Source organism: Pteropus vampyrus, unplaced genomic scaffold (genome assembly GCF_000151845.1).
Source record: "Pteropus vampyrus isolate Shadow unplaced genomic scaffold, Pvam_2.0 Scaffold202, whole genome shotgun sequence".
NCBI classification, from domain to species: domain Eukaryota; kingdom Metazoa; phylum Chordata; class Mammalia; order Chiroptera; family Pteropodidae; genus Pteropus; species Pteropus vampyrus.
Window position 1 is genome coordinate 320,022 of NW_011888983.1, and position 25,454 is coordinate 345,475.

At 34.1% G+C, this 25,454-nt stretch overlaps 1 protein-coding gene and 2 pseudogenes across 3 annotated transcripts in view; 1 reads left to right on the forward strand and 2 right to left on the reverse strand.

Moving 5' to 3' along the window:
* The window catches only part of TET1 (tet methylcytosine dioxygenase 1), a 105,258-nt gene that overhangs the window by 20,977 nt on the left and 58,827 nt on the right, over window positions 1–25,454 (forward strand). For all 3 annotated transcript variants that reach the window (XM_011372145.2, XM_023537831.1, XM_023537832.1), the window contains one exon: window positions 8,113–8,166. In XM_011372145.2, coding sequence (XP_011370447.1) covers window positions 8,113–8,166 — 54 coding nt within the window. The remainder of the gene's footprint in view (window positions 1–8,112; window positions 8,167–25,454) is intronic.
* On the reverse strand, window positions 1,305–1,423 carry LOC111746832 (annotated as a pseudogene).
* LOC111746836 lies at window positions 23,735–23,849 on the reverse strand (annotated as a pseudogene).

Sequence of the window (25,454 nt, forward strand, 5' to 3'; positions counted from 1 at the left end):
GCTAACATGATTGAATTCTGGTGAAGGCCCACTTCCTGGTTCACAGCTTGCTCCTTCTCACTGTCCTCATATGGTGGAAGAGGCTAGGGATCTCTCTGAAACTTCTTTTATAAGGCACTAATCCCATTCATGGGGATTCCACCCTCATGACTTAAGCACCTCCCAAGACCCCACCTTCTAATATCATCACATTGGATATTAGGATTTTAACATACGAATGGGGGGGGGCACAAACATGCAGACCATAGCAGAGTCCTTTGCCCATTTAAAAATTGGATTATTTGTCTTTTTGTTGTTGAGTTGCAAATGTTCTTTATATGTTCTGGATACTAGACCCCTAATACATGTATGATTTACAAGTATTTTCTCTCAAAGAGTTGTCTTTTCATTCTTTTGATATGTCCTTTGAAACAAATGTTTTCAATTTTGAGAAATTCTATTTTATCTATTTTTTTCTTTTGGTTGCTATCTTTAATCTTTTCTTTTTTACTTTGTCATTCAAAGTTATAAGTGAACTTTACTTTTTACTATGTAGAGACTTCACTGGCTTGCCTGAAGAAACTAGAATTTTTTCTTGCCTTTCATTTCCCTCCCTATGTAGTGGTAGTCACCATAAAAATGTTTTTGGTAGTCACCATAAAAATGTTGGTTGAATTGAGTGATAACTGATCAGAGATGTGGAACTGGTATACAGTAAACATTGATACCTGGAGGAGTTAGTAACAACTCTTACGTAGTGAGTACTTTAAGTGCCTAGTACTTAACTGTATTAAGCACTGACATGCTAGTTGTCTCATTCAATACTCATGACGACCCTATGAAATATACATTCTTCCCTCAATGTATAAAGTAAGACACTGAGGCTTAGAGAGGCCAAGTAACTTGTCTAAGACCACACAGTTGATCTAGGATTAGAACCCTTGGCATGGATGGTATATGCTCATTTTAACCACCATTTTCCTAAGCTGGGTCAACAAGCATAATGTGAAGAATCTGTAGGATGGAGAGGACCAGGAGGTAGACTGGTCGAAGACAGTCATGCTAAGGTTATTGCTGCTATCCTTCAGACTTTGAAAGAGATATGTAAAAATTTTATAGGTTCATTTTGAAAAAATATAATTTTTTTGACATGAATCAGATATTTAAACTTCAGTTTGCCAATTCTACTGCTTCTATCTTTTCATTTCAAGGTTACATTTCTCTTTGTTAATTTTTTTTTTTTTTTTAGGCAAGGCAACCCTTGGTTGACCTCACAGATTGCAAGGACTTGTCAGTTTATGAATCTTTATTTTTTATTTTTTTTATGCCTACAGCACCTGGTCTTCCTAGGTGGTCTCCCATTGAAGTACTAACCAGGCCCGACCCTGCCTAGCTTCCGAGATCAGATGATATCAGGCTTGTTCAGGGCAGCACGGCCGTAGATGGTTACATTTCTCTTTAACCATCTTTTCAACTTCTTCTCTCTATTAGTTATTTTTATTTAGAATATAGAATATTTTTACCCTTCCTGGACCTCGTCCCCTGTTGAATCCTGGTCTGATAATTCTATGCTATCATGGTAATTTTTCACTCTCCTTTGCCTCTAAGCAGACATTTTTAAATGATGTTTAGCTATTCTGCTTGTCTTCAGGAGGGTTGTTGTAAATCATTACTTCTTTTACCACTGGAACTGAAAGTTTCATATTCTTTTAAGCTAGTAAATGTAAGATTATGTTATCATGGTTTGGTAGAATTAGCATGCCCTAACTCTAGCAGAAATCTTATTTTATTTATCTGGAAAAGGTTCCAGTGTCCCAAAATATTGTGTGCTCGAACATCTCTAATTATTTATATTAAGTGAGTTTTAATTGCTCATTACGTTATTTATTTGTACGTAGTTTTTAAAATTAGTGACAGCCATGATTCTCCATTGATACAATAGAACCACCTAGAAGTCATACTACATACTATTCAAAGTCATAGCCATTATAGCATTAAACTCTAATGTTAGGATTGTTCCTCACTGAGTCTACAGGTTGTTGACTTGCTCGAGGTCCTATAGTTAATAGCATCATTGGGATTTGGATCCCAACAGGGACATACTGATCTCGTATAAGATAATATTTTGATATTGTATAATATAATATTTTAAGGTGCACAGTCCAGAAAAAAATAATACTTTCCAAACATCTGAAATGATTTTTTTTTAATCACATGCATAGGTAGTGATTTAGAGAATTCTTGGGTATAGTGACCCTTCATCCTCCCAAAACCCACTAACACTTAATTTATGATGATGGTTGGAGGACATAGCCCTGTAAAAATATGAGTATATTTTCGTAAAGTTAAAAACTTAATCACAGCATTAGTGAATGCAGTTTGACATATTTTCAAAAGTTCTTGAAAGAACTGATGTTATGGGCAAGGAAAAAATTAATTCATAGTTTATAAATATCTAGTAAAAACAGCAAGAAAACTTTATTTTAAATGTTAACAGCTAATGTACCCATTGAATAAGTATTTGAAAGTCGGGTAAATCAAACAGGTTTTAGTGAAAACTGCATTTTTTACACCAGTCAGTAAGAGTACCTACAGAAATGCCATTATAATTGTTTATGCTAAAACAGTCCTAGTAAAGATAGTCAAGTTTTTTTTCTTTCATTTAAATCTGCACAGTTAACACAATTATAAGCTTGAGCTCCTTAACTATTGACTTCTAAGCTGGACTGTGGTAAAAATAACCTTTTTGTTTTCTTGTTACAGCAAACATATTATCTCTTGACCCTACAAGGTATTCCTAAAGGGCTTTACATTTGAAAGCTTGAGACATAGAAATCATAGCGAGTAAGAAGAAATATTTCCAGTAAAATATCAAGGACTGTTATTTCATTTTAAATAAGAGCTAACGTGCCCTTTGAATAAATATTTGGATAGAAGGAAAAGCAAGCTGACTTTGGAAATAATTAATTGTAGGCATTCTATTTATAAATATTATGGGCTCAATGGCAAGTTTTTTGTCTATTTTTTTGGTTACCCTAAAAAAAACTATAATTTCTCTCATCTCTCTACCTGAGTTTAAGCTCTATGGAAAAGAATTATTCATCAAGTCTGAGATCCCACAGGTGTTAAGCAGTACGTCTGATATGGTTGGTGTTCTCTATTCTCCTGGAATGAAGGAAAGGCATCCCTTACTCTAAACATTAGAAGCATCAGTCCAGTACACTGTTACACAGCTGGAAGAGAAGCTTATTTCTAGGCAGATAAATCTTGCTTCTCCATAGATTGTGTAAAGACTCTAGTAAATGAGTTAAGAAACTAGAGAAGTTAATCCTTCCTGAATAATTAATGTCATCTGAACAAAAACACAGGACAGACTAGCAATTATAAGAAGCAAACTTTAATATATCATTTAGGGAAATTTTTCTAAATAGCTACATCCTCTGTGATTTCTTTGTTTTTGACAAATTAATGGATCTAGACTCTAATAGAGGAAGTAGCTCTGTCAATTTCAAATTAGTACTAAGAATTGTTGAGAAATTGGGGAGAGGTAATATTTCAGCCCCATTAGTCGCTGATATTATTTATGATTCACCTCATTGTCAGTGATTCTCACTTGGCCACTACTGAAGATCATTGCTTAATTATTCCTTGATTCTTGCTACTGAAGAGTGGTTATTTTTACCAACGGTGAGCAGGACTAGTAGAGGGAATGGAGTGGATCTATACTAGGTAGACCTGACCCCTTAGAGGGATAAGGGGCTACTGTAAATAAGCCCCAGAGAAGGAAATGGGGGAGGAAAGCCAGGGAAAGCCTGCGCAAGTGGATTGGTCACCTATACTCAGACCATTATTGCTTGACCCGGTCACCCAGGAATATTCCCAGTGTTACTCTTACATATTTCTATGTTTCACAAGAAATAACCCAAACTAACTTTAAGATATGTTAGGATTATGAAAAGTATGAGCCATCTTTTCCTTGTTCTTATTGATTGGAAGTTTAAAAAATATGGTACTTGGAATATCTTTATGCATTTATCTCTGCAAAAACTATGACTCCTCAACAATACATAAGAAGAATATGGAGGGATCTCATGGGAGAGGAGAGTATAGCTAATTTTGGAAGGATTTTATGCTGCAGAGCTGTCAATTTTGATCGAAAAGTGAATTACTCCTGAGATTAATTTAGAAGACTCCTCCTAGTCAGTGTTTGTATGGTTCTATAATCATGTAGAGATCTTTTAAGAGAAAAGAGATCTCATTTTGTAATATTTGAAAGAACCTAGTACACCTGTGTGATAACAAAATTAAATACCAACTCATGTAATTTGAAAATCATGATTCCTGTGGGAAAAAACCATAGATTTAAGTGACAAAAATAAGTTCTGAATAAGTAGGATTATAACACAATATTTCTTAGTTTCTACTGTCATTCTTTTTACAGAATCTAGTTGCGTGTTCTTCGCCCTAAATAATAAGAGAATGGCTCTCTTGACCTTCAGTTTCTCTGCTAGTAATTTCTGATTATTCTTTCCATCAAAGCTTGCTGTCACCCGAGCCCTGAGCTGAGACTGTCAAATCTCTATGTATAGGATTTAGAACAGATGGTAACCATAGAGGTTACCCAATCTATTCTGTGTTCATGGTGTAGTATCAGTTGGATATTTAGAGTTAATATCGGCTCTGGTCACTTTCATTCACTCTCATATTTAACTAAGGTGAGATTTGGCTTCATTTATTAACTCATTTTATAAAACATTGCAAACAGACCTTCGATGTTTGCTTAGGTTGCCAAGTGCAAAGGTGTATGGCTTCATGAGAATCCTATGCAGTGAAAAATGCCTGTGCACAGGGCTTTTAAGAATGGACTTCTCACCAATGTGGATATTCAGTATACCTAACACTCTCAGCCTGATTTTATTTTATTTTATTGAGGCAAATATATGGATCACATAGATAATAGGTTGATTTTAAATATATAATAATATCTTAATATATCATGGCCACTCTACTGAATATTGAACAATCAACCTGGGAAAATGTTGATGTTTTTTGAAAATTATATCTAAGAATTCAGGGTGTGGGCATAATCTGTAATTGAAATGTAAGACGCTTTAAGAAATGCAGGGCTACCCTGTGTGCATTGCTGATGGGAATGTAAAATAATACAGCTGCTATAGAAAATGGTTTGGCAATTCCCCCCAAAATTAAACAAAATTATCATATGATCTGGCAATTCCATTCCAAAATATATACTCAAAAGCATTGAAAGCAGAGGCTCGAATAGATATTTGTACACCCATTTTCATAGCAAAATTATTTACAATAGCCAAAAGGTAGAAACAACCCAAATGTACATCAACATGAAGAAAGCGTGGTCTATACCCACAATGAAATGTTATTTGGCCTTAAAAAGGAATGAAATTTTGATACATCTTACAACATGGATGAGCCTTAAAAACATTATGCCAAGTAAAATAAGCCAGACATAAAAGGACAAATATTGTACGATAACACTTGTATGAAGTACCTAGAATAGGCAAATTTATAGAGATGAAAAGTTAGCAAGTGCTGGGAGAAGGCAAATGAGGAGTTATTGTTTAATGGGTGCAGTGTCTGGGATGATGAAAAGTTGCTGGAAATGGAGAGTGGTGATGGTTGCACAACACTGTGAATGTACTTAGTGCTACCAAAATGTGCGCTTAAAAATGGTTAAAATGGCAAATTTTATGTGATATATATTTTACCACACAAAAAAATCTCTGAAGGGAAAAAAATGTACATAGGGGTTATGGTTACTAATATTATAATAATAACTGTATAGCATCAAGGGGGTACCAGACTTATCGAGGGGATCACTTTATAAGTTATATAAATGTCTAACCACTATGTCGTACACCTGAAACTAATATAATATTGACTATAAACTGTAATCAAAGAAAAAAGAAATGCAGAGTTTGTATCTATTTTTAAGAAAAGGTCTTGCACCCATTTTCAAATCTTATGTTTGACTCTGTTTTTCTACCTATTTCATGGTTGCTTCAGTCCCCACAGAGAACTTCTTAGTGTGGGCTCAGTGTGCTTGAAGTTGCCCTGGTGGATGTGGTTAGGTCAGAATCCACTGGTTTTGCTGTAAGTAGGCTTGCTTCTTACATTTGTTAAAAATTTTGAGGGTGAGTGGGTGAGGGAGAGATTTTAAAATGGGAAAACAATGCATGTTGGACTTCCCATTCCAACACAGAAAGTGTGCTTTTGTGGCAAACCGAAAGACTAGGAATCAAGGGTGATGAAATACAGGCCTTCTGGCCCTCACTCTGTTCCTGATTTCTGGTTGTGGGAATCTGTTCTGAATCCAACTGCAAGTGGAAAACCCATCTTTGGCTGAGCAGCCAGGGAGGCCATCCTGCCAATCCCCCAAATGTGCTGCTGAATCTTTGGCCCTGTAGGGGCGAAGCTGAGGCTGTCTTCTCGAGATCTGTGCAGCTGTCAAGGTGGCTGTGATGGGACTGTGACCAGCCTCTGCACTCCATTTTGACAGTGACCTTGAGACCTGCCAGCTCACAGCAGTTGTACTGGTTCTTACTCTACTGTTGCTGTTGCATGGTCAGGGGGCTAAAGGGAGGGAGCCAGACTCCTCTGGCTCTGCCATTTCTAGGGTCTGGCAAGTTCCAACTGTGGTGCCCACCTCTCCCAGTGCCTACCACCCACTGGATGTAGGGGCAGTCCAGGTGTGTGAATGTGGGTGGTAGCTTGTTCTTTCTCTGGCTCAGGTCCCAATCCCTGGGAAGTGGGTAGCCCTGTCTAACCAACAGCCGAGGGTACAGACAGGCTCCACGTGGGAAGCTGCTTGGCAGCTCTGTTGAGAGATGCTCAGTGACAGTTGATGATCTTGGGTGACAGAGGAGCCAAAGATGCTCCTTTGTCCCAAAGGTATGAGTCTGCCTTCTGGGAGGGATTTCTTTAGCAATTGAAGGTCACCGGAAATGTACAGAGCAAGAGAGAAATCTTTTTCTCTCCAGCCACACAGAGTGGCAAGTGTATTTTGAAAACTCCTCCCCCCACTTGTCCTCATCCTGTCCTTTTCCTTTTAAGTGGCTTTATTATTTTTTTTTTAATCCGCCTTTGTAATTGGACATTTATTGACAGAAATCAAATTGCTGTGTTTCTGGGCAAAGAGCCTGCTGCAAAGAGGTGTGGTTCCCGAGGAATGAGACATGCAGCCCAACAGCTGAGCCTACACTGTCCTCACATAACCTCCCTGCCTTAAATATCGCCAATATTTAGCCTTGCCTTATAAAGTAAAAATGCACAATACCTTCCAGAGTTTCAGCAAGCCCAAATGCCCCCCTCGGCTCAGTTATATCTCCTGTATGTTGGAGGCTGGGCCGCGCACGCCTCCCCCCGCCGAGACCTGTCCTCGGAGCCACCAAGAGGTTACTAATCAGGGAGACTCCGCCATCGATCTGATGGTGGAGACCTGGGGGATTTGTGTGCATTGTTTTTGCTGAAGCCTCCTGTGAATTCGGCGCAACCAGATCCTCTGCAGCGAACTCCATGTCGCAGCTTGTGGCTGCCTGTGTCCTGTGGTGAGAGCGGAGCCACACAGGAGATCCTTTGTCTAGGAAGGCTAGGCATAGAAGATCACTTTGGAGTTGCTAAGCTCTGCATTGCCATTGGCTGCACTCTTCGTGGGGCTGTTTTTGCAAAAGGCATGCCCAGCACGTCTACAGTGCTGGCAGGCCAGGGCTGCCTTTAAACACCATGATAATAATACCAAAAAGCAGTTTGCAGAACTGTTCCACTGTAGAGGCTTCCTCTGCAGAAGCAAGCAAGATGGCTACCTCGTGGGCTTCGCTGTGAAGAATGCAGAGGCTAATTAAGACAGACTTTAAGGGGAAAAAAGGGTATTTCCCTACTTCATCTTCATGCAAGGCTTTTTTTTTTTTTCAGTGACTTTTAAAGTATACATTTTACATAAGCTCTTTAGGTTCTGCCTAGCAAACATGTTGATGATTTTAAATGGTATAAGTAGTTTTATACAGAAATAGCCAAAAATTTTTGGGGGGTGGGAGCTAATTTTTTTCTTAAACGGAGGCTTATTTTGCAATTTGATTTTTTTTTTTTTTTTTTTTTTAGGTTATAAAGGAAAACAAGAGGCCCCAGAGGGAAAAGAAGCCCAAAGTTTTAAAGGTAATCAGCTATTGATTAAATCATATTTGATTTTTTTCCATTTCATATAGTATTTTTCTGTCACTTATGGGTAAATTTGGAGTACAGTGGATGTGAATTCTCCCAGGTTTTCAATAGATAAATGAATTTTCACTCAACTGAAGTGTTTTTTTTTTTTTTGATGTGCTGCATAATATGCACATTAGCATCCTTTATTTTCAACTCCACACAAGTCTGCAGAAAGAAAAGTTTATATGCAAAGTGTTGTGAATAAAATATATTTTTCTTTGTAGCTCCCTTTGTAGCATCTGTATTTTTGTGTAAACTTAAGCTCTTAAGGAGAGACACTGTTTGAAGTTGACAGCTATGATCCATTGTGATTTTAATAGACCTTCCATTAGATACAATTTTAAAAAACGTGATTTTTCTTTCCAAAGGAAAACGTCCTTAGAGGTTTTAGTTCAACTTAAAACGTGTAAGCCATTGAGATCTTATAGCCAAATTATAATTGCTTAAACCCAAATTTTGGCATTCATAGAGCTATAAGAATATGCATGTTTTCTTTATTTTTAATAGTTTACCTAATGAGTATTCAGTGGTAACCTAATTCAGTTATAAGCTAGCAATCTATGTTATGAGCTTTGTACAGTATTTAAAAGGGTTAATTTAAAAGCATATGGCATTACTAAAAGTTCGAGGCTAGGTTTAGTCTAGCAAATAGGTGCTCATTGTTAAAGGTTTCAAGTGGTATATTACTATTATAAATGGAAGCAACCTGAGCAAGCAACCTTTTTAATTCAAGAAGACATATTAGGCAATAAAACTACTGGTCTTTAAAATTATATTGCGCGCATATAATTTAAAATATTTTAACTTAATCATAGCTTTTCTTTCAAAAATAAAGTTTTAGCAAAGAGGAAGAACATGTTGAACTATGGATGTGGCAAATTTTTATCTCATTTATTTCCCCAGTGTGTACCTTAAAAATGTTGTTGACATGGAGAACCAAACCTTGCATTGCTTTCTAATTTGTCTGACCACCTCAAGTTTTTGTATCCTGTGTCTACACAGCATTGCCATGTACATTTTTCATCAACCAACAAGTATTTTAATATTTACCACACAGTCATCAATGTGTTAGGCACTGTGAAATGAATGAAATTGCTTGGCGCAAAGTCTCACTTGGCCTGAACAAATAGAATACTGGTTATTTTCAAGGTAAATTAAATCCTCTTCTGTTGTTGTTTTTTTTCTTGTATATTGATCCCGCTCTTTTACTCCCCTTCCCAACTATAGAAGTATACCATTAAAATCTTCAAGGGAGAAATAGTTTTAGTCTTTCTGTATAATGGGGGCATAGGAAAAAGGGGTAGATTGCATGGACAAACTAATATAGACTAAGCTTTTTAGCTAAATCATCATTTGCCTTTGCTGGGAAGTAGAATTGGGCTTTGGGAGTACTATTTAATTCTGTGTTTATTTCATTAGTCTGTGTATGTCCTGTCACCTGTTATAAATTTCAGAAGTAAATATACTATGTGTTGCATTTTTGAATCATGGCAATGGATCTGACTTTTTAAAAAAAATAAATGCCTGTGGTGGTTGAATTTCATGTGCCACAGCAAGCAGAACTGAATTATTGCTCACTTTCCTTTATAGCTAGCAATTGTTGTACAAGAATAGGGAAATGCTCTAAAAGGATAAAAATAATTTCTTTCTGATGTTGGCATTTTTAAATGTTTTCTTCAATATTCTATTGGGCATAATATTTTTTGTTGTTCTCCAAAGAAAGCTTTGTTTCTCTGCTCCATCGTAGAAATGCAAAAATACTTTGAGATTTAGTTTGATGTGTATAAAATGCAGTTGGAACAAATGTAGAATACTATATAACCCTAAAGGAGATGTTAAAAGAACTAAATCCACATTTTGGGAGGGAGTGTAGGGAAAGAGTACCACCTTTAGTTTAAGGTTTTATGAATGAAAACTCAAAATCCACTGGCTGCTACCCAGGAAATCAGTGATGGGAACCTGCAGGTTACAACTTGGTCTCCTTTTCTAATTCTCTTTGCCTTTGGCATTGTGCCAGAGAACTTTCTTTGACTCTGACCTCTTAGATCTTCAAATCTCCTGGGCCTCCTGCTCTTTGTCAGGGTAGATGCTATAGGTATCCTGACTAACTTTCATCTTCATCATCTATTAGGAAGTAGTTGGACAACTAGAGATTAAATAAATAAATAAATAAATGAGTAAATAAGATGAAATAGAGGTAAAGAGATGAAATTGCCTGATATATCTCACATCTCTCATCTTTAAACAATTTATTATCTGTATTGATAACCTATATTCATTCTAATTCAAAACTTAAAACTATAACTAGTGATCTCAAATCCCTGACTAAGGAGTGCATTTTCCTCTAGCTGAACTGATAGTTTCTGTCAAAAACACTCTAATATCTAGAATGGGAATTGAATTGAGGTGGGGGTCAGCACAAACTCCTGCCCCCACTAGTGCTAGAGGATCAGGTTGCTGCTCAAGCTCTATTAATGATCACTAGAGTTACTTTCATATATAGACAACAGCTTGTTAGCTGTGCTATAATTGTTTCGTTGACTCTTGAGTAAGGTAAAGGTGTGAAATAATTTCAAGCCTTGATTCTTGAAACTGGACTTGTGAGTGGCATGGTTTGGAACCCTTCTTGGTAGAAATATTTATGTAAATAATCTTCACTTTATGTGTTGGGGTAGGAGAATATGATATATTCCCTTGGAGAAAGTCAATCTTAGGATAATATCACTTTGGTTATGCTGTCAGTCATTGTTCCTGAAGAAAATCATATTGCACAGTCAATTGGGAGTGTTGAGGGAAATCGAATAAAAGAATTGTTAGAAAGGTGTAGGCAGGGTTATGGGAAAATATAGGGATGGCAGAACATCCCAGAGCTAATAACAGCAGAGGGCCATTGCCACTCGTAGGCCTGAAGGGGCAAGGGAGTTGGGAGCAGGAACCCAGGTAGAATAGTTTTAGCTTAATGTAAGGATCAGGAGCTTTTGCTGTGGCACTTTGGTAAAGGTATCTTTGTGCAAAGAAAAAGTCATGGAGAGAGCCGTATGGAAATAAATACCCTGCCCTCCAGTTTCCTGCTAATTTCATTGGTTGATCCCAATCAGAAATGAAAAGGAAAGGGAGCCCACTGATGAAATATAACCTGGTCAGCCTCCTGCAGCATGTTAGAGGGTGTGGAAGATGGAGTGTGGACCTGGAGGGGCAAATAGAACATATTCAGCATCACTAGTGACTGTGGGGACAGTATGTATGGCGGGGTCAAAAATAGTACTACAACCACGATTGTGTAAAGAAGTAACATTAGGCAAGGCTGAGTATGTCAGAACTTCATACTATCTTGCAGTTGCAACTTATCTGCAAATCTAAAATCATTTCAAAATAAAAGGTGTGGGTATCCGTAAGAGGGAACCCCATTTATACATTCTGTAATTAGATACTTTTTTCTAGGCTGGTAAGGTACATTTTTCTAGCTGTTTGGTTATAAGTTATCACAGTAGTATATGAAAGACTGGATGAACAAATATAAAGAAATGTCAGTGAGTATTAAACCAGGAAACAGTTTACAGATGATTTAGAAAAGAAAAATGAAAACAAAGTGATCTTCCTGCTAGCTTCTGCACTGGCGGCCCTGCTCTTCGCTGTTTCCTTCCTTCCTTGATGATGCTGATAAAAGTAGTGCTGGTGATGAGGGGGGGCGGCGTGCACATATGAGATATATATATCTCACTAAAAGAGGACAGACACTTAAAAGGCATACTTATGTCTTTTTGAAATGTTTTAAAAGAATCAAATCGAACATAAATCACATTCATACATAGTGATTTACATGACATAGTGACATTCAGAATATTTAAAACTACCATCTTTGCCTGGCACATAGTAAATGCTCAGTAAATGTTCTTTCCTGAACAACATTATTATTAACATTCATTAAACATATTTTTAGCATATACTAAATGCTGGGGCTACAATGATTTCAGCCTGTAAGGAGACTAAATGTTGATGAGGGATGGCTGGCAAAAAAATTAAAGACAAATGAATAAACTACAAATTGTGGTATATATATTTTTTGAAGGAAACAAAAAAAGTGCAGAAATAGAGAAAACACCTAGGGAAATTTACTTGATATCTTTGAGAACCATTCTCTTTATAAATATAGTATTTACATATATAACATATATGTATGTTATACATACATATTTAGTATTTACATATATATAGTATTTACATATATAACATATATGTATGTTATACATACATACTCCCTTTATTTATAAATTGTTAGACCTACTAGTGCTGATTTAAAAGTCCCAAGTTAGATACAATTAAGTTACCTCGTTTATTTTTAAAACCCATTAAGCTACAAGAAATGGAAGATAACAGAGGTACTAAAGATTTTACTCTGCGCACTTATCTACAACTTCGCTTCAGTTAGTAAAAGAATTCACTGGTAAAATGATAAACTTTTCTTAAGTCTGGTTATAATGTAACACATGATTTATAGCAACAGATTGCAAGTTTAAGTGATGGGTCAAATATTGAGCTTGACCATTCTTCCGGAAATGAAACATGCCATTTTGATAGAATTCTTCATAGTCCTAGGCAATGAACTCCAGACTTCTGAATATAATGGATCAGTGGGGGGAAATTCAGAGTGGGTGATGAGAGTATAAAGGAATACCAGCTTAAAAAAAAAAAAAAATTGGAAGAAGATAATCTCAGAATACAAGGTGCTCATATAAATTTAATAATTCAGACTTATGATTCAGCACACGGTCCTTATTTTCCTCATGATATCATAAGCTGGCAAAAACTGTCAAAGACGTGTGTTCATCCATCAGTGTTTATTCACATGATCAAAGGCACACATGGGGCTTCTGAAGTTTGCATACGCAGAAATCGTAATATATAGCATTTTGCCCAGAGACTATCAGACTGATTTCAGGGCTAGCTTGTCACTAATCCAGCTCACGCAGTAAAACAATTCATTTATCATTGGAGCATGTGCATTTCCAGTGACTCAAGACTTCTTTCTGTAATTTCTAGGAATAATCCCAAACAGAGAATCAGAGTAAATAAAAGCCAAATGGGTTTAATGGGCTTGAGGAAAATTTTATCCAGGCCACAAAAAAAAGTTTATTGAATTCTTTCTAGTGCAGAAAAAAAATATGCCTTGCATTTTGAATACTGTGTTTTGATAGTGCTGGATTCTTAGTGACTATTTTCTGAGGTCTACCTTCTTTACCATTTAACTCCTCATATATTGTCTAGACTATTGTCTCAACAGGTAAAAAGAATTGTTAATTAAATTTTTGTTAAAATCTTACTAGTATCTTAATTTATTTTCAAGTTATAGTTAATTTAATAACAGAATTTCTTTCCGTGTCCAAAATATGTCATAAAAATAATGTTATTAAAGATTTGATGGCAAGATATACCTATCATAGTAGCCTATGCAAAGAAATGAAGATTACAGTATTTTTTAAAATCTGTTCTGATACTTTATAGTTTTAAATATCGACTAACTCATTTAGTCTTTTTTGAACTAGAAGTTGGACTTTCTGCATATGACACATTTTAGTGTAAAAGATGCTACAGTTTTATCATCTACATTTAAAATGTAGTCATCATATTAATTTGATTCAAGCATAGGTTCTTTCCATGGTTCTAAGGAACCAGATGTTAAACAGTAAACTTATTTTAAGAACTTATTTATATTTGTTATTTTAAATAACTAAATTATTTAAGTATTATGTTGTTTGTTTTTTCTTTTAAATATAGTATACACATACACACATACATGTAGGATTGTGGTGGAGTTAAATGAATTATTTAATGCATGTAAAGTGCTTAGGACACCTTAGCAGGTAGTAATTTCTCAATTAGCAATATTATTATCATTATATCCAGAGGTGTAATATGTGTTACTATAAAGATTAAGCGAACCTTTCAGAAAATGTGTATTTTCTTAGTATATTCATAAAAACTAGAATATCAATATGAAAAAAATATTCAACAATTGATGGTTAGTTTAAATTATGAAACTTAATTACAAAGAGTTGGAAGAAGATAATCTCAGAATACAACGTGCTCATATAAATTTAATAATTTAGACTTATGATTCAGCACATGGTCCTTATTTTCCTTATTATGTCATAAGCTAGCAACAACTGTCAAAGATGTGTGTTTATCCATCAGTATTTATTCACATGATCTAAGACACACACATGGGACTTCTGATAGACTGGAATGAACACATTTGTAACAGGATACAAGTTACAGTGATGTTTGCAAGTTATATCCCTTAAGCATGATTTCTCCCAGGTAGGAACCATATAAGAAAATTCTCACTAAATTATCCCTTATTTTTTTATTTTTATTTATTATTTATTTATTTATTTATTTTTACGCCTGCAGCACCTGGTCTTCCTAGGTGGTCTCCTATCCAAGTAGTAAACTGACCCGACCCTGTTTAGCTTCCAGGATCAGCCTTGTTCAGGGTGGCATGGCCATAGACCTCACTAAATTATCAAAAAAATTATCTTAAATTTCTGAAGGGATATTTTTCTTAGAAAGAAATGTTTTCACTTATCAACTTGTGTATTCATTCTACTTTAGAAAAGGAAAAGAATTCATCTAATAACTGAGTATTCTAATTCTCAAAATAAGTTTAAAGTTATTTTAGATTATAATTTCTCTCTGGGGAGGAAAAAAACAGGAAAAAAATGTGAAAATGTCTAAGCATTTAAATTTCGAAATCACAGGTATTTAGTGTTTTTGATTATTTTTCATTTTTAAAATTTTAACTGTGTGTGTCTCCTTGTGGTATCAGCAGCACCCAAAGGGGAAGATGCGTGACTTTTAATGTTATACAGACCTGCTTCTATTTACTGACTGTGTAGCCTAGGGAAATTTAACTGAACTTTCTGAGACCTATTTTCATTATCAGTAAAAGAAGAAGTAGTAATTAATCCACAAGGTTGTTTGGTTGATTGCATACCTTTTAATTTATTGAGTCCCATATATAGTAGATGTTCAATAAATGATAGCTATCATCATCATTTTTGTTATGATTGTTAACATAAAATAAAAATCTTCATAGAATATTAATGTGTTTAGATTTCGAGTTGTCCTTGTTCTTTAAACTAGATTGTAAACCTTTTCAATTTAGAACAGCATGCAACTTTGTATTCTGCATATTGTCTTAATAATATCTTATGCTTACAGCTCATGTTAATTTAATGAATAATTGAATTAATGCATACCATGGCCTAACTTTAGTTAGTTAGATCTGAATTATAGAAATTACTATAATGACATCTGGGTATATAAGGAATACACAATATACTTTCTCAAATCCACAAGCCAGCCTTGAATAGCCTCTTGCAATGAATTGCCATGGAAATCAGGACACATATCTAATACATTTATTTTAATTTGATTAATTTTTCTCTTACATTACTTAAAAAAACAGACCTACAGAAAAGTTGAAAAAACAAAACATTAAACATCTATATCCTTTGTTTATGTACATTTTTTGTTTGTTGGACAATGTGACATTTTACCTGTGAATTTTTCACCACATCCCTCCTAAGAAAAGAATATTCTACATAAGCACAGTGCAATTATCATACTGGAGAAGTCATAATTGATTCAGTCTGATGTGACATAAGAGACTGTTCATTTAAAAATCTTTTCATTTGTGCCCCCATCCCCCAAAATCCCTTCCAGCTATTGTCCTCCTGGTCTAGCATCCAGTCTTAGATCATGTCTTGTATTTGGTTTTCATCTTTTCTCCTTTTATCTGGTCTTCCCACCATCATTGTGTGTGTGTGTGTGTGTGTGTGTGTGTGTGTGTGTCTGTCTGTCTGTCTGTCTGTCTGTCTCTGTGTCTCTATCTGTCTGTTTGTCTATCTATGTCTCTGTCTGGACTGATAATTTTGAACACTGCTTGTATTTTATTACATTTTCATAAAATCTTTTGATTTGAAGATCAAGAAATCTGGGGGACTGACAGTAAAATTTCAGGTTTAAGGTATATTGTCCTGTCCACATTTTGCTGTTGGGGTTTTTGTTGGAGACTGTCCAATGCTTCCTGTTTTGGATCTTAAATTCAGAATTGGAGGAGATTAGCAGACTGAAAAAATGTAGCTGGATAAATGCAGAGATTAAGTCGAACTGCTGTGTCTATACCAGTTGGTAGCAGGGAATGGAAGAGACAGAATTCCTTAATTATTGGCTCACTGAAATAAAGAAATGAAAAATGAAGTAGTGGTATTTATAAAGCCATGGGAAACACTTATAAAAGTATTGACTTGAAGTAAGGGTTTTGATGAACCTTATAAGAATCTGAAGATTATTTGCTGATTAAAATGATCAAAAGTAATTTCAAAATGTTAATTTTGTTCCTCCACCCATGAAATATAGTTTATTCCCTCATTTAATGGATAGTGTAAAATAGCTACACTACAGGTTAAAATATTTCATAAGAAATTTAATCCAGCAATCCAGGGTTTATTTAAAGCCTCTGATATTTGATCACTTCACTAAAACAAGTTAGGACCATCAGAGGGCTGAGTTACCTGAGTTACATTTCCTAAGATACTATGCATTACAACACATGATACAGTTGTATAAAGCCTGACAGGCTAACTTCTGCTCAGTATAATGTCTACTGAAAACTTGTCTGTGAAGATTAATTTATGTGGTGCCCATGGTCAGAAAAAAAGACATTATAAACAATGTGTTTTCCTATTTTTGACTTTTGAGTTAGAAAACTTAGCCAAATTCATTGGAGACTTTATTAAAATTAAAAAAAATTTTTTTTTGGACGTAATTTCAAGCAACAATAAAGCTGTAAGAATAGTACAAAGTATTCTCACACACCATCACCCACTTTACTCAAATGTTAACATTTTATCGTTTGCTTTATTTCCCTCCCTGAATTCTTTGAGATTAAGTTTCAGACATGTTTCTTTACCCCTAAATACTACATTTCTTATAAACAAGGAGCTTCTCATATATAACTATAGTACAATGATCAAAATCAGGCAATTAACATTGATAAAATATTGTGATCTAATCTACTGATCAGATTTTACCAGTTGTCCTTAACAATGCGGTGTATATCAAAAGATAATTCAGATCATGTATTGCATTCAGTTCTGTGTCTTTAGTCTTGTCAGTCTGATATTTTAAAGAATTCAGGTCTGGTTTTTTTTTTTTTGTAGAACGACTTTTAATTTGGATTTGTTTAATGTTTGTTTATGCATTTTTATCAAGAACACCATAGAAGTGAATTTGTGTTCTTTGTGAATCATCTCTAGAGGCACATCATGTCATTTTGTTCTAATATCATTTTGACATCGATTACTGCGTTAAAGTGGTATCTGCCAGGTTTCTCCAGTACTAAGTTACTCTTTTTCTTTTTGTAATTAAGTATCTTTTGTAGAGATATTTTATGTAAGTTCCGTTACTTCTCATTGATTTTGAGTATCCATTCATGATCCTTGCCTGAGTGAAATATTATTGTGATGGACTTCATTTTAACCTAAACTTTCTGTTTCATATTTTGTTACCTTTAAAGCACTTTGATTTTCTTTTGGGCATAGAAATGGCACATGTCTTAAGTTTTAAAGATTAAATGAATAAAACTTTTAAGTAATAATGAAAAATGTCTATGGCTCTATTTGATGTCCTATTGCACAATGTAGCTGAATGGTTAATATTGGTTGAGAAAGTTGGAGACAGGTTGCTATTATATAGTAAAATGTGGGTATGATATGTGGGATGTTGGGAAAAAAGCAGATAATTAGCATGAGAAGGCATAGAATTCCTAAGGGAATGTGACACAGACTTCATTCCTTCTTTATCTTGCCTTTTCTGGCTCTTATCTTCCATACAATCCTCTTATCAGGAACTTAATATGAAAGAAAGAAGCCCAACTGAGAGACACTCAATAAAGACAAAGTAAAATAGAAGATAATCAGTAACAACCTACTCCCTCAATTTAGGATGAGGTAGCTTTGAAGAAAAAAGATTTGTTTATGAACCAGATAGTAAACAAATTACATTAAATATCCTTCAGGGTAAATACAAGAAACAAAACTCACAAAATTACCTCTTTGCGAAGTTTATAGTTTATCATAATAACAGCAGAAGTTTACTCCAATCCTGTGTACAATGAACGATTTGAGGGAAACACCAAAGTATAATCAAAATTAATTTTGTTAAGGAAGAAAATACAAACATAAGTCTGATTTAAAAGGAAATCCAATTAACTCATTTAATAGTAATTTTAAATTACAAAAAAAAACCTCAAAAAAATGCAAACAGAAATGTATGAAGAAAAGGTTCTATATACTAATTTGTCCTTTCAACTTCTTTTCTTTCACATCTGAAGTACATACTCTTACTAGTTTTGCGGACGTCCTTCCAAATATAATCTATATACACACGAGTGTATCTGTAGTTACATATGTCATGCATATATACAAATCTATCAACTTATTATTTTATTTTATGTTTTCAACTTATTTTTAATAGCAGCATTATTTTTGAAATATATTTTTTATAGTGATATACTCAGAGCTTAAATATATTAATTAACCAGTTTTGATAAATGCATAGAAAGACACCAGTCATTTCTGCTACCCTGGCAAGCTCCCTTTGGCCTCTTCCTAGTCAGCCTCCTCCCGCTCCAAGCAACAACTGATCTAATTTCTATCACCGTAGGTTAGTTTTGCCTTTGTGTAAATTTTTACATGAAATTTTATATAGAATATACTATTTTTTGATATCTACCTTCTGTCACTCAAGGCTAGATAAATAGATAGATTTGAACATTCTTAGCTTTAAAAAAAATAGCGTTATTGAGGTATAATTCATATACCACTCAATTCACTCATTTAAGGTGTATAGTTCAATGGCTTTTAGTATTTTCACTATTATACCTGGATCACCACAATCAATTTTAGAACATTTTCATTACCCCCAAAACTAATCCTGTTCTTCTTAGCTATGTCACCCCCCAACCTTTCTATTCACTCTAGCCTTAGGCAATCAATAATTTTCTTACCATCTCTATGGATTTGTCTATTCTAGACATTTTGTATAGATACAGACATACAATACATGGTACTTTGTGACTGATTTCTTTCATTTGGCATCATGTTTTCAAGGTTCATCCATGTCGTAGCCCATAGCAGTTCTTTTTTTCCTTCCCTCCTTCATTCCTGAAGAATGTTCCATTGTATGTATGTATGTATTTTTTTTTTTTTTCCCCCTCAATCACCATTTCATGGCCATTCAAGTGGTTTCCATTCTTTCGCTATTACAAATAATGCTGCTGTGGTCATTCATGTGCAAGTTTTTGTATTTTCATTTCTCTTGGGTATATATCTAAGAGTGAAATTGCTGGGCCATATGTGAAGTCTTATGTTTAACTTTTATAGAAGTTGCTGAATTTTTCTAAAGCAGCTACGCCATATTACATTCTCACTAGCAATGTATGAGGGATCCAATTTCTCTGCGTTCTGACCAACACTTGTTATGATCAGTCTTTTTTTATTTTAACTCTCCTAGTGGGCAAGCGAAGTACTTATTTCAGATGGTTAATGATAGTAAACATGTCTCTATATGCCAGTTGGCCATTTGAATATCTTTGGAGAACTATCTATTCATTTTCTATTTGGGTTATTTGATAATTTTATTATTAATTTGTAATAGTACTTATGTATTCTACATACAAGTCCCCTATCAGTTTTGATTTGCAAATATTTTCTCCCATTCTGTGAGTTCTCTTTTTACTTTCTTATGTTTGAAGCACAAAAGTTCTTAATTTTGATAATCAGTTTACCTATTTTTTTTTCTTGCTTCCTTGTGCTTTTGGTGTCCTATCTAAGAAAACTTTACCTACTTTATGTTTTAACAATACAATGCATCGAATATAATATATTTATATACATAAAGAGAGAGCTGACAGACTACATAGCTAGTTTCCCCTGAGAAGATGGTTTGGAAGTTTTCTGGTTTTCCTTATCTGTATCTTCTGGGTTTTTGTTCCTCTGTAATGTAAATATAATTTTAAAAAATTTTCCTATTTAAAATAAAAATTGTGAATCATAACATTATGATTTAAAGAGCACATTGAACCAATATTGTGACAACCATTCCATCTATGAAAGTTCCAGTTAAGCCTCGAGGGGGAAAGGGCCCTGGTGAAAGGGGAATGGGCTCTAGGCTATGATAGGTACATGTATTTTGACTTTTTATTTGGATATTATCCCTAACTTATAAAAATATTACAAGAGTAGTACAAAGAACTTCCTTATACACTTTACCCAACATCCCCAATGCTAACATCTTTCACAACCATAGTACCACCATCCGAATCAGGACATTAACATTGACACCATACTATTTATTATTCTAAAGACCTAATTCAAATTTAGCCAATTTTCCCACTAGAGTCTTCTTTTTTCTTGGAGGAAAGGGGGTTCAGGATTAAATCTAGGATCCCATATTACATTTAGTTGTCATGTTTCCTTAGTTTCCAAATTGTAACAGTTCCTTGGTGTTTCTAAGTCTTTCATGACTTTTTCACTTTTGAAGAATCCTAATCGATTATTTTGTAGAATGTTCCTCAAACTAGTTTTTTATTTTTTTGGATGCTCTTTTATGATTAAATTTAGTATATGAGTTTTTGGCAAGAATCTACAGAAGCAATATGCCCTTCTCAGTGTATCATATCAGGTCTTATATCTGAGTTAACTTTGACCTCTTGGCTTAGGTGTCAGCCAGGATTCTTTGTAAAATTACTGTTTTCCTTTGTGATTAACAAGTAGCTTGTGGAGAGATACTTGGACACTATATGCAAATATCCTGTTTTCCATCATGTTTTACCCACCAATTTAGCATATGTAGATAATTTTAGCTTTCAACAATTATTAATGTGGTGCTTATCAAATAGTAATTTTATATTTTGGTATCTATTAATGGGACTTATAACGTAAGGAGGCACTGTCCCTCTTCTTTCACTCATTCAAATATTTATTATGTCGATACGGACCCACAGCTGTGTAATTTATTCTGTGGGCTATAATCTATTACTGAAGGGTTGAAGAAGACTTACCATGTGAGGATAAAAGTAGGACTGATGGATGAGGAATAGGAAGATACAGCAAACTGGACTGTTGGAGGTAGTTTCTTGTTACTTTGGGTACTTAAGCAAAAGTTGATAAATCACTTTTAATAGAGGTAATACAGGAATAGTTCATGCCTGGAAGCAGTAGGTGGACTCCATGCCCTTGAAGGTCTCTTCTAACCTTGCGATCCTCTCAGCGGCTTAAGCAAAAAACACAGATGGCCACTTCATAACTTACTTAACGACTAAGCTTGTGTAGTAAGGGTTTTATATCGGAGCATGTTGAGCCTCTGGTGTATCTGTCACATGAGTAGTAAAACCCAGCCGGCACACCAGGCAAAGGGTAAGGTGTATGGAATTTAAATGCAAATAACCTAAAAATGCCAGACATAACAGATTCCACCACTTTCATGTAGCTGGGTTCTCACTTATTAAAACTAAACATAATGATGCGTAAGTTTAGCTCAAGGTGACTTTTCCTTGGGGTGTATAAAGGAGATTATTGCATTTGCTGGTATAATTGTGTTGTTTTCTAGTATACCAAGTATATTGCTTTATGATTTGTTGCCTACTGCCTGCCACTTCAAATCCTTTTTCAGCACTTTTTCCTTAGAATTTCAGCCTTGATATATTTCCCACAGACATTTCCATTTTAAAAATGAATTCCATACTTTTCTGTATTTCCATGATTTCTGAAATATTTTTAGTGAAGCAACATAATCATTTTAATGAATTTGTTTTCTTAATGGCCTTTTATTTATTTATTTTAGCATGCAAAAAAAAATCAAACTTTATTTGTATTTCAGTTTTTTAAATTAATTTTCTCCAACTTTATTGAGATACAATTGACATACACCATCACACCATGTAAGTTTAGAATTTACGACATTGATGATTTGATATAAGTGTATATTGTGAAATGATTACCACATTTTTTGCTCTTTTAGAACATTATTGAAATTTTCTTCCCTTTTAGTAGTTTTTAGCATTGGTCTCATTTATCATTGGCCCTAAATTTGCTCTTTTCTGTGTTTTTCAATTAACCGTTAGAGTTAGAAGGTCTTAGATGTTATTTGAATCTCTGCTAGCCAAGTACTGCTCACCCCTGGCAAGGGTCCTTTGTTTACCATATTTATTTTAATCCAGTTTTTAGTCCCTCTGATTGCTCTTTCCCAAGCTGATTTGTTTGAATCACTTTTGCAAGTAAAATACCAAGAGGCCTTGTAGGAATTGCTTCATTATTAATATCCAAATATATAACATCTGCTGAGGCTTCTTCATGCCTAGAGCCTTGTATTCTCAAAACTCAGTTTCCATGGCTGTCTTCCCATTTGTTAGCAAGCATCAAAATGATTTTAAAACAGGAAACCATTTTCAGTTGTTATTTTTGTTGATTCTGATTAAAAGCCTTATTTGTGACTATGTCAGACTTTCCCATCCTCAGTTATATGGTATTAAAATTTGGTGATTTTTTAATTTTATCGTGTAACACCAATCTTTTGGGAACTGTGGAATTCAGATTCTTATCCTTTCTTTCTGATTTATGTTTTTATTCTTATCTTCCTTTTCCTTTATTGGATTTATAGTCCATGGTATTTAAAATGTTTATGAGGAATTAAAAAGTAATATAGTTTCAGATTTGAATTTGTCTGTTTATAACTGTCAAAGAAATACCTAAAAGGAAGGGGGAAATACAGTGCCCTCTTTTGTGTGTAATGACTTATAACTTTAATAAATTTTTTTTGTAATACCTTCATTTTTATCTGTGGCATTTTGTTTGCAGTGAAACAATGATGAAATACCTTCATTTTTATCTGTGGCATTTTGTTTGCAGTGAAACATGAAACAATGATGGCAAAACAAGTGCTGGTATTTTATTTTCAATAATGTGACTCCAAGCAGGTGGTATTTTAGACACTTAAGTATCTCTTTCTTTAATTGTAAATGTATTTGTAGTGGAAATTCACCTCTCCCAACTCACTCAAATAGACGTAATATTAGTAGTTGCCTTATATTTTTTCAGACCATTTTTGTTATATATATAAGTACACATAGAAAATGGTATCATACTATAATACTGCTTTGCCTTATGCTTTTAAACTTTCTTAAACTTCTAAAATGTAAATATGAGTTATGTATAAGACATTTGTATAGTTTAGAATTATTACAAGAACACTTTTAATCACCAAATTGTTAATAAATAGAACATTACCAATACTGTAACCATCGTGTTTGTCCCTCTATCACGTCATTGTCCTCTCAACAAGAGGAAATTTTTTTCCTGACATTAGGCTAATTATTTCTTGCTCTTCTATATAAAGTTTAACCACTTCTATATGCATCCCTTATAATATAGTTCTTTTCTAAAAAATTAGTTATTTATGCCTACAGCACCTGGTCTTCCTAGGTGGTCTCCCATCCAAGTACTAACCAGGACCGACCTGCTTAGCTTCCAAGATCAGATATCGGGTTTGTTCAGGGTGGCATGGCCATAGACCATGGATTGTGACTCCACTGGGGTGTGAACCTAGGACCTTTCGCATGTAAAGCAGACATGCTAACCACTACACTATAGAGCCATATCCTATAATATGGTTCTTAAGGATAAATTGTGATAGGATAAAATCCTAAGAGGGAGATTCCCAATGATGTCATGTAGTTAAAACCTTTTTTTTATTATTGCATAAAAACTTTACTTTTTTCCTTGATAACAAAATAATCATGTTTTTTATAAAACTATTTGGACAAATTAACTAAACATTGTAGAAATGTATGATGCCAAAAGTGAAACTCTCCAGTAACTAACACCATACCAAATAACATACATTTGGTTTATATTCCTAACTATATTAATGTTTATTATTTTATAAAAATTAGATTGTACTATATAACTTCTTTGCAGCTTGGTCCTTTTCATGTTAATTTATTATGTACTCTGTTTTGGGTCAGTGTAATTGGCTCTCCATCATGATTGAGAAATACAGATTTGAGAATACTACTTAAAGATATAAAAAGAATCAGTAATAAATTTAAAAGTGTATGTCTTTTAAATTAATAGAAAAAGAGGGGAAAATACCCATTTAGCAAAAAACCTGCTAGCACCAAACATAATTAGATAAATGTCTATGAAATATAGTCACTATCTAAAAGAAATGCCTCAGATTATGTAAATAAAACAAAATCTAAATTAAGTGATATATTTTCCATAAGGGACACTCCTAAAGCAAAAGGAGTTGAAGTTCAAAGGATGGGCAAAAATATTCCAGAAAAATATAAACAAAGAGAATGTACTTCTAGGTGTACGTTTTACATTTTGATAGTTATTGCCTTTTATAAATTTAAACTTAAACTAAAAGCTTCAAGTTTATCACCTTTTAGGTATTATCAATTGTTGTTATGCTGACATTTAAAATTGAGTACATTATTTTAATTTTTAAATTATTACTGAGTTTTTTCCAGCTCTATTGAGATATAGCTGACAGATAAATTTGTAAGATATTCAGAGTGTACAAGGTGATGATTTGATATATGTACATATACATCGTGAAAGGATTCTCCTCATCAAATTAATTAGCACATCCATCACCTCACATATTTACTTTTTTTTAGTAAGAACATTTCAATTATACTCTTTTAACAAATTTTAATGATATAATACAGTGTTAGCAACTATAGTCACCATATTATACATTAGATCTTCAGACCTTATTCATCTTATAATTGAAAGTTCTTATATACCCTGTTATTCTCCATATTTCCCCCCACCCCTCAGTCTCTGGCAATTGCTTTTCTGCTCTCTGGTTCTATGAGTTTGACCTTTTTTAATTTATTTTTTATTTTTTTTAGATTGCATTTGTAGGTGGTACCATGCAATATTTGTCTTTGTTTATCTGACATGTTCCACCTAACATGATGCTTATCATGTTCATCCATGTTGTTGTAAATGACAAGATTTCTTTTTTTAAAAAGTTTAGCAATATTCCATTATGCATGTATAAAAGAGAATCGTGTGTGTGTGTGTATTTTTTTTTTTAACTCATTTTTCTGTGGACAGATGCTTAGGTTTTTTCCTTACTTTGGCTATTATGAATAATGCTACTAC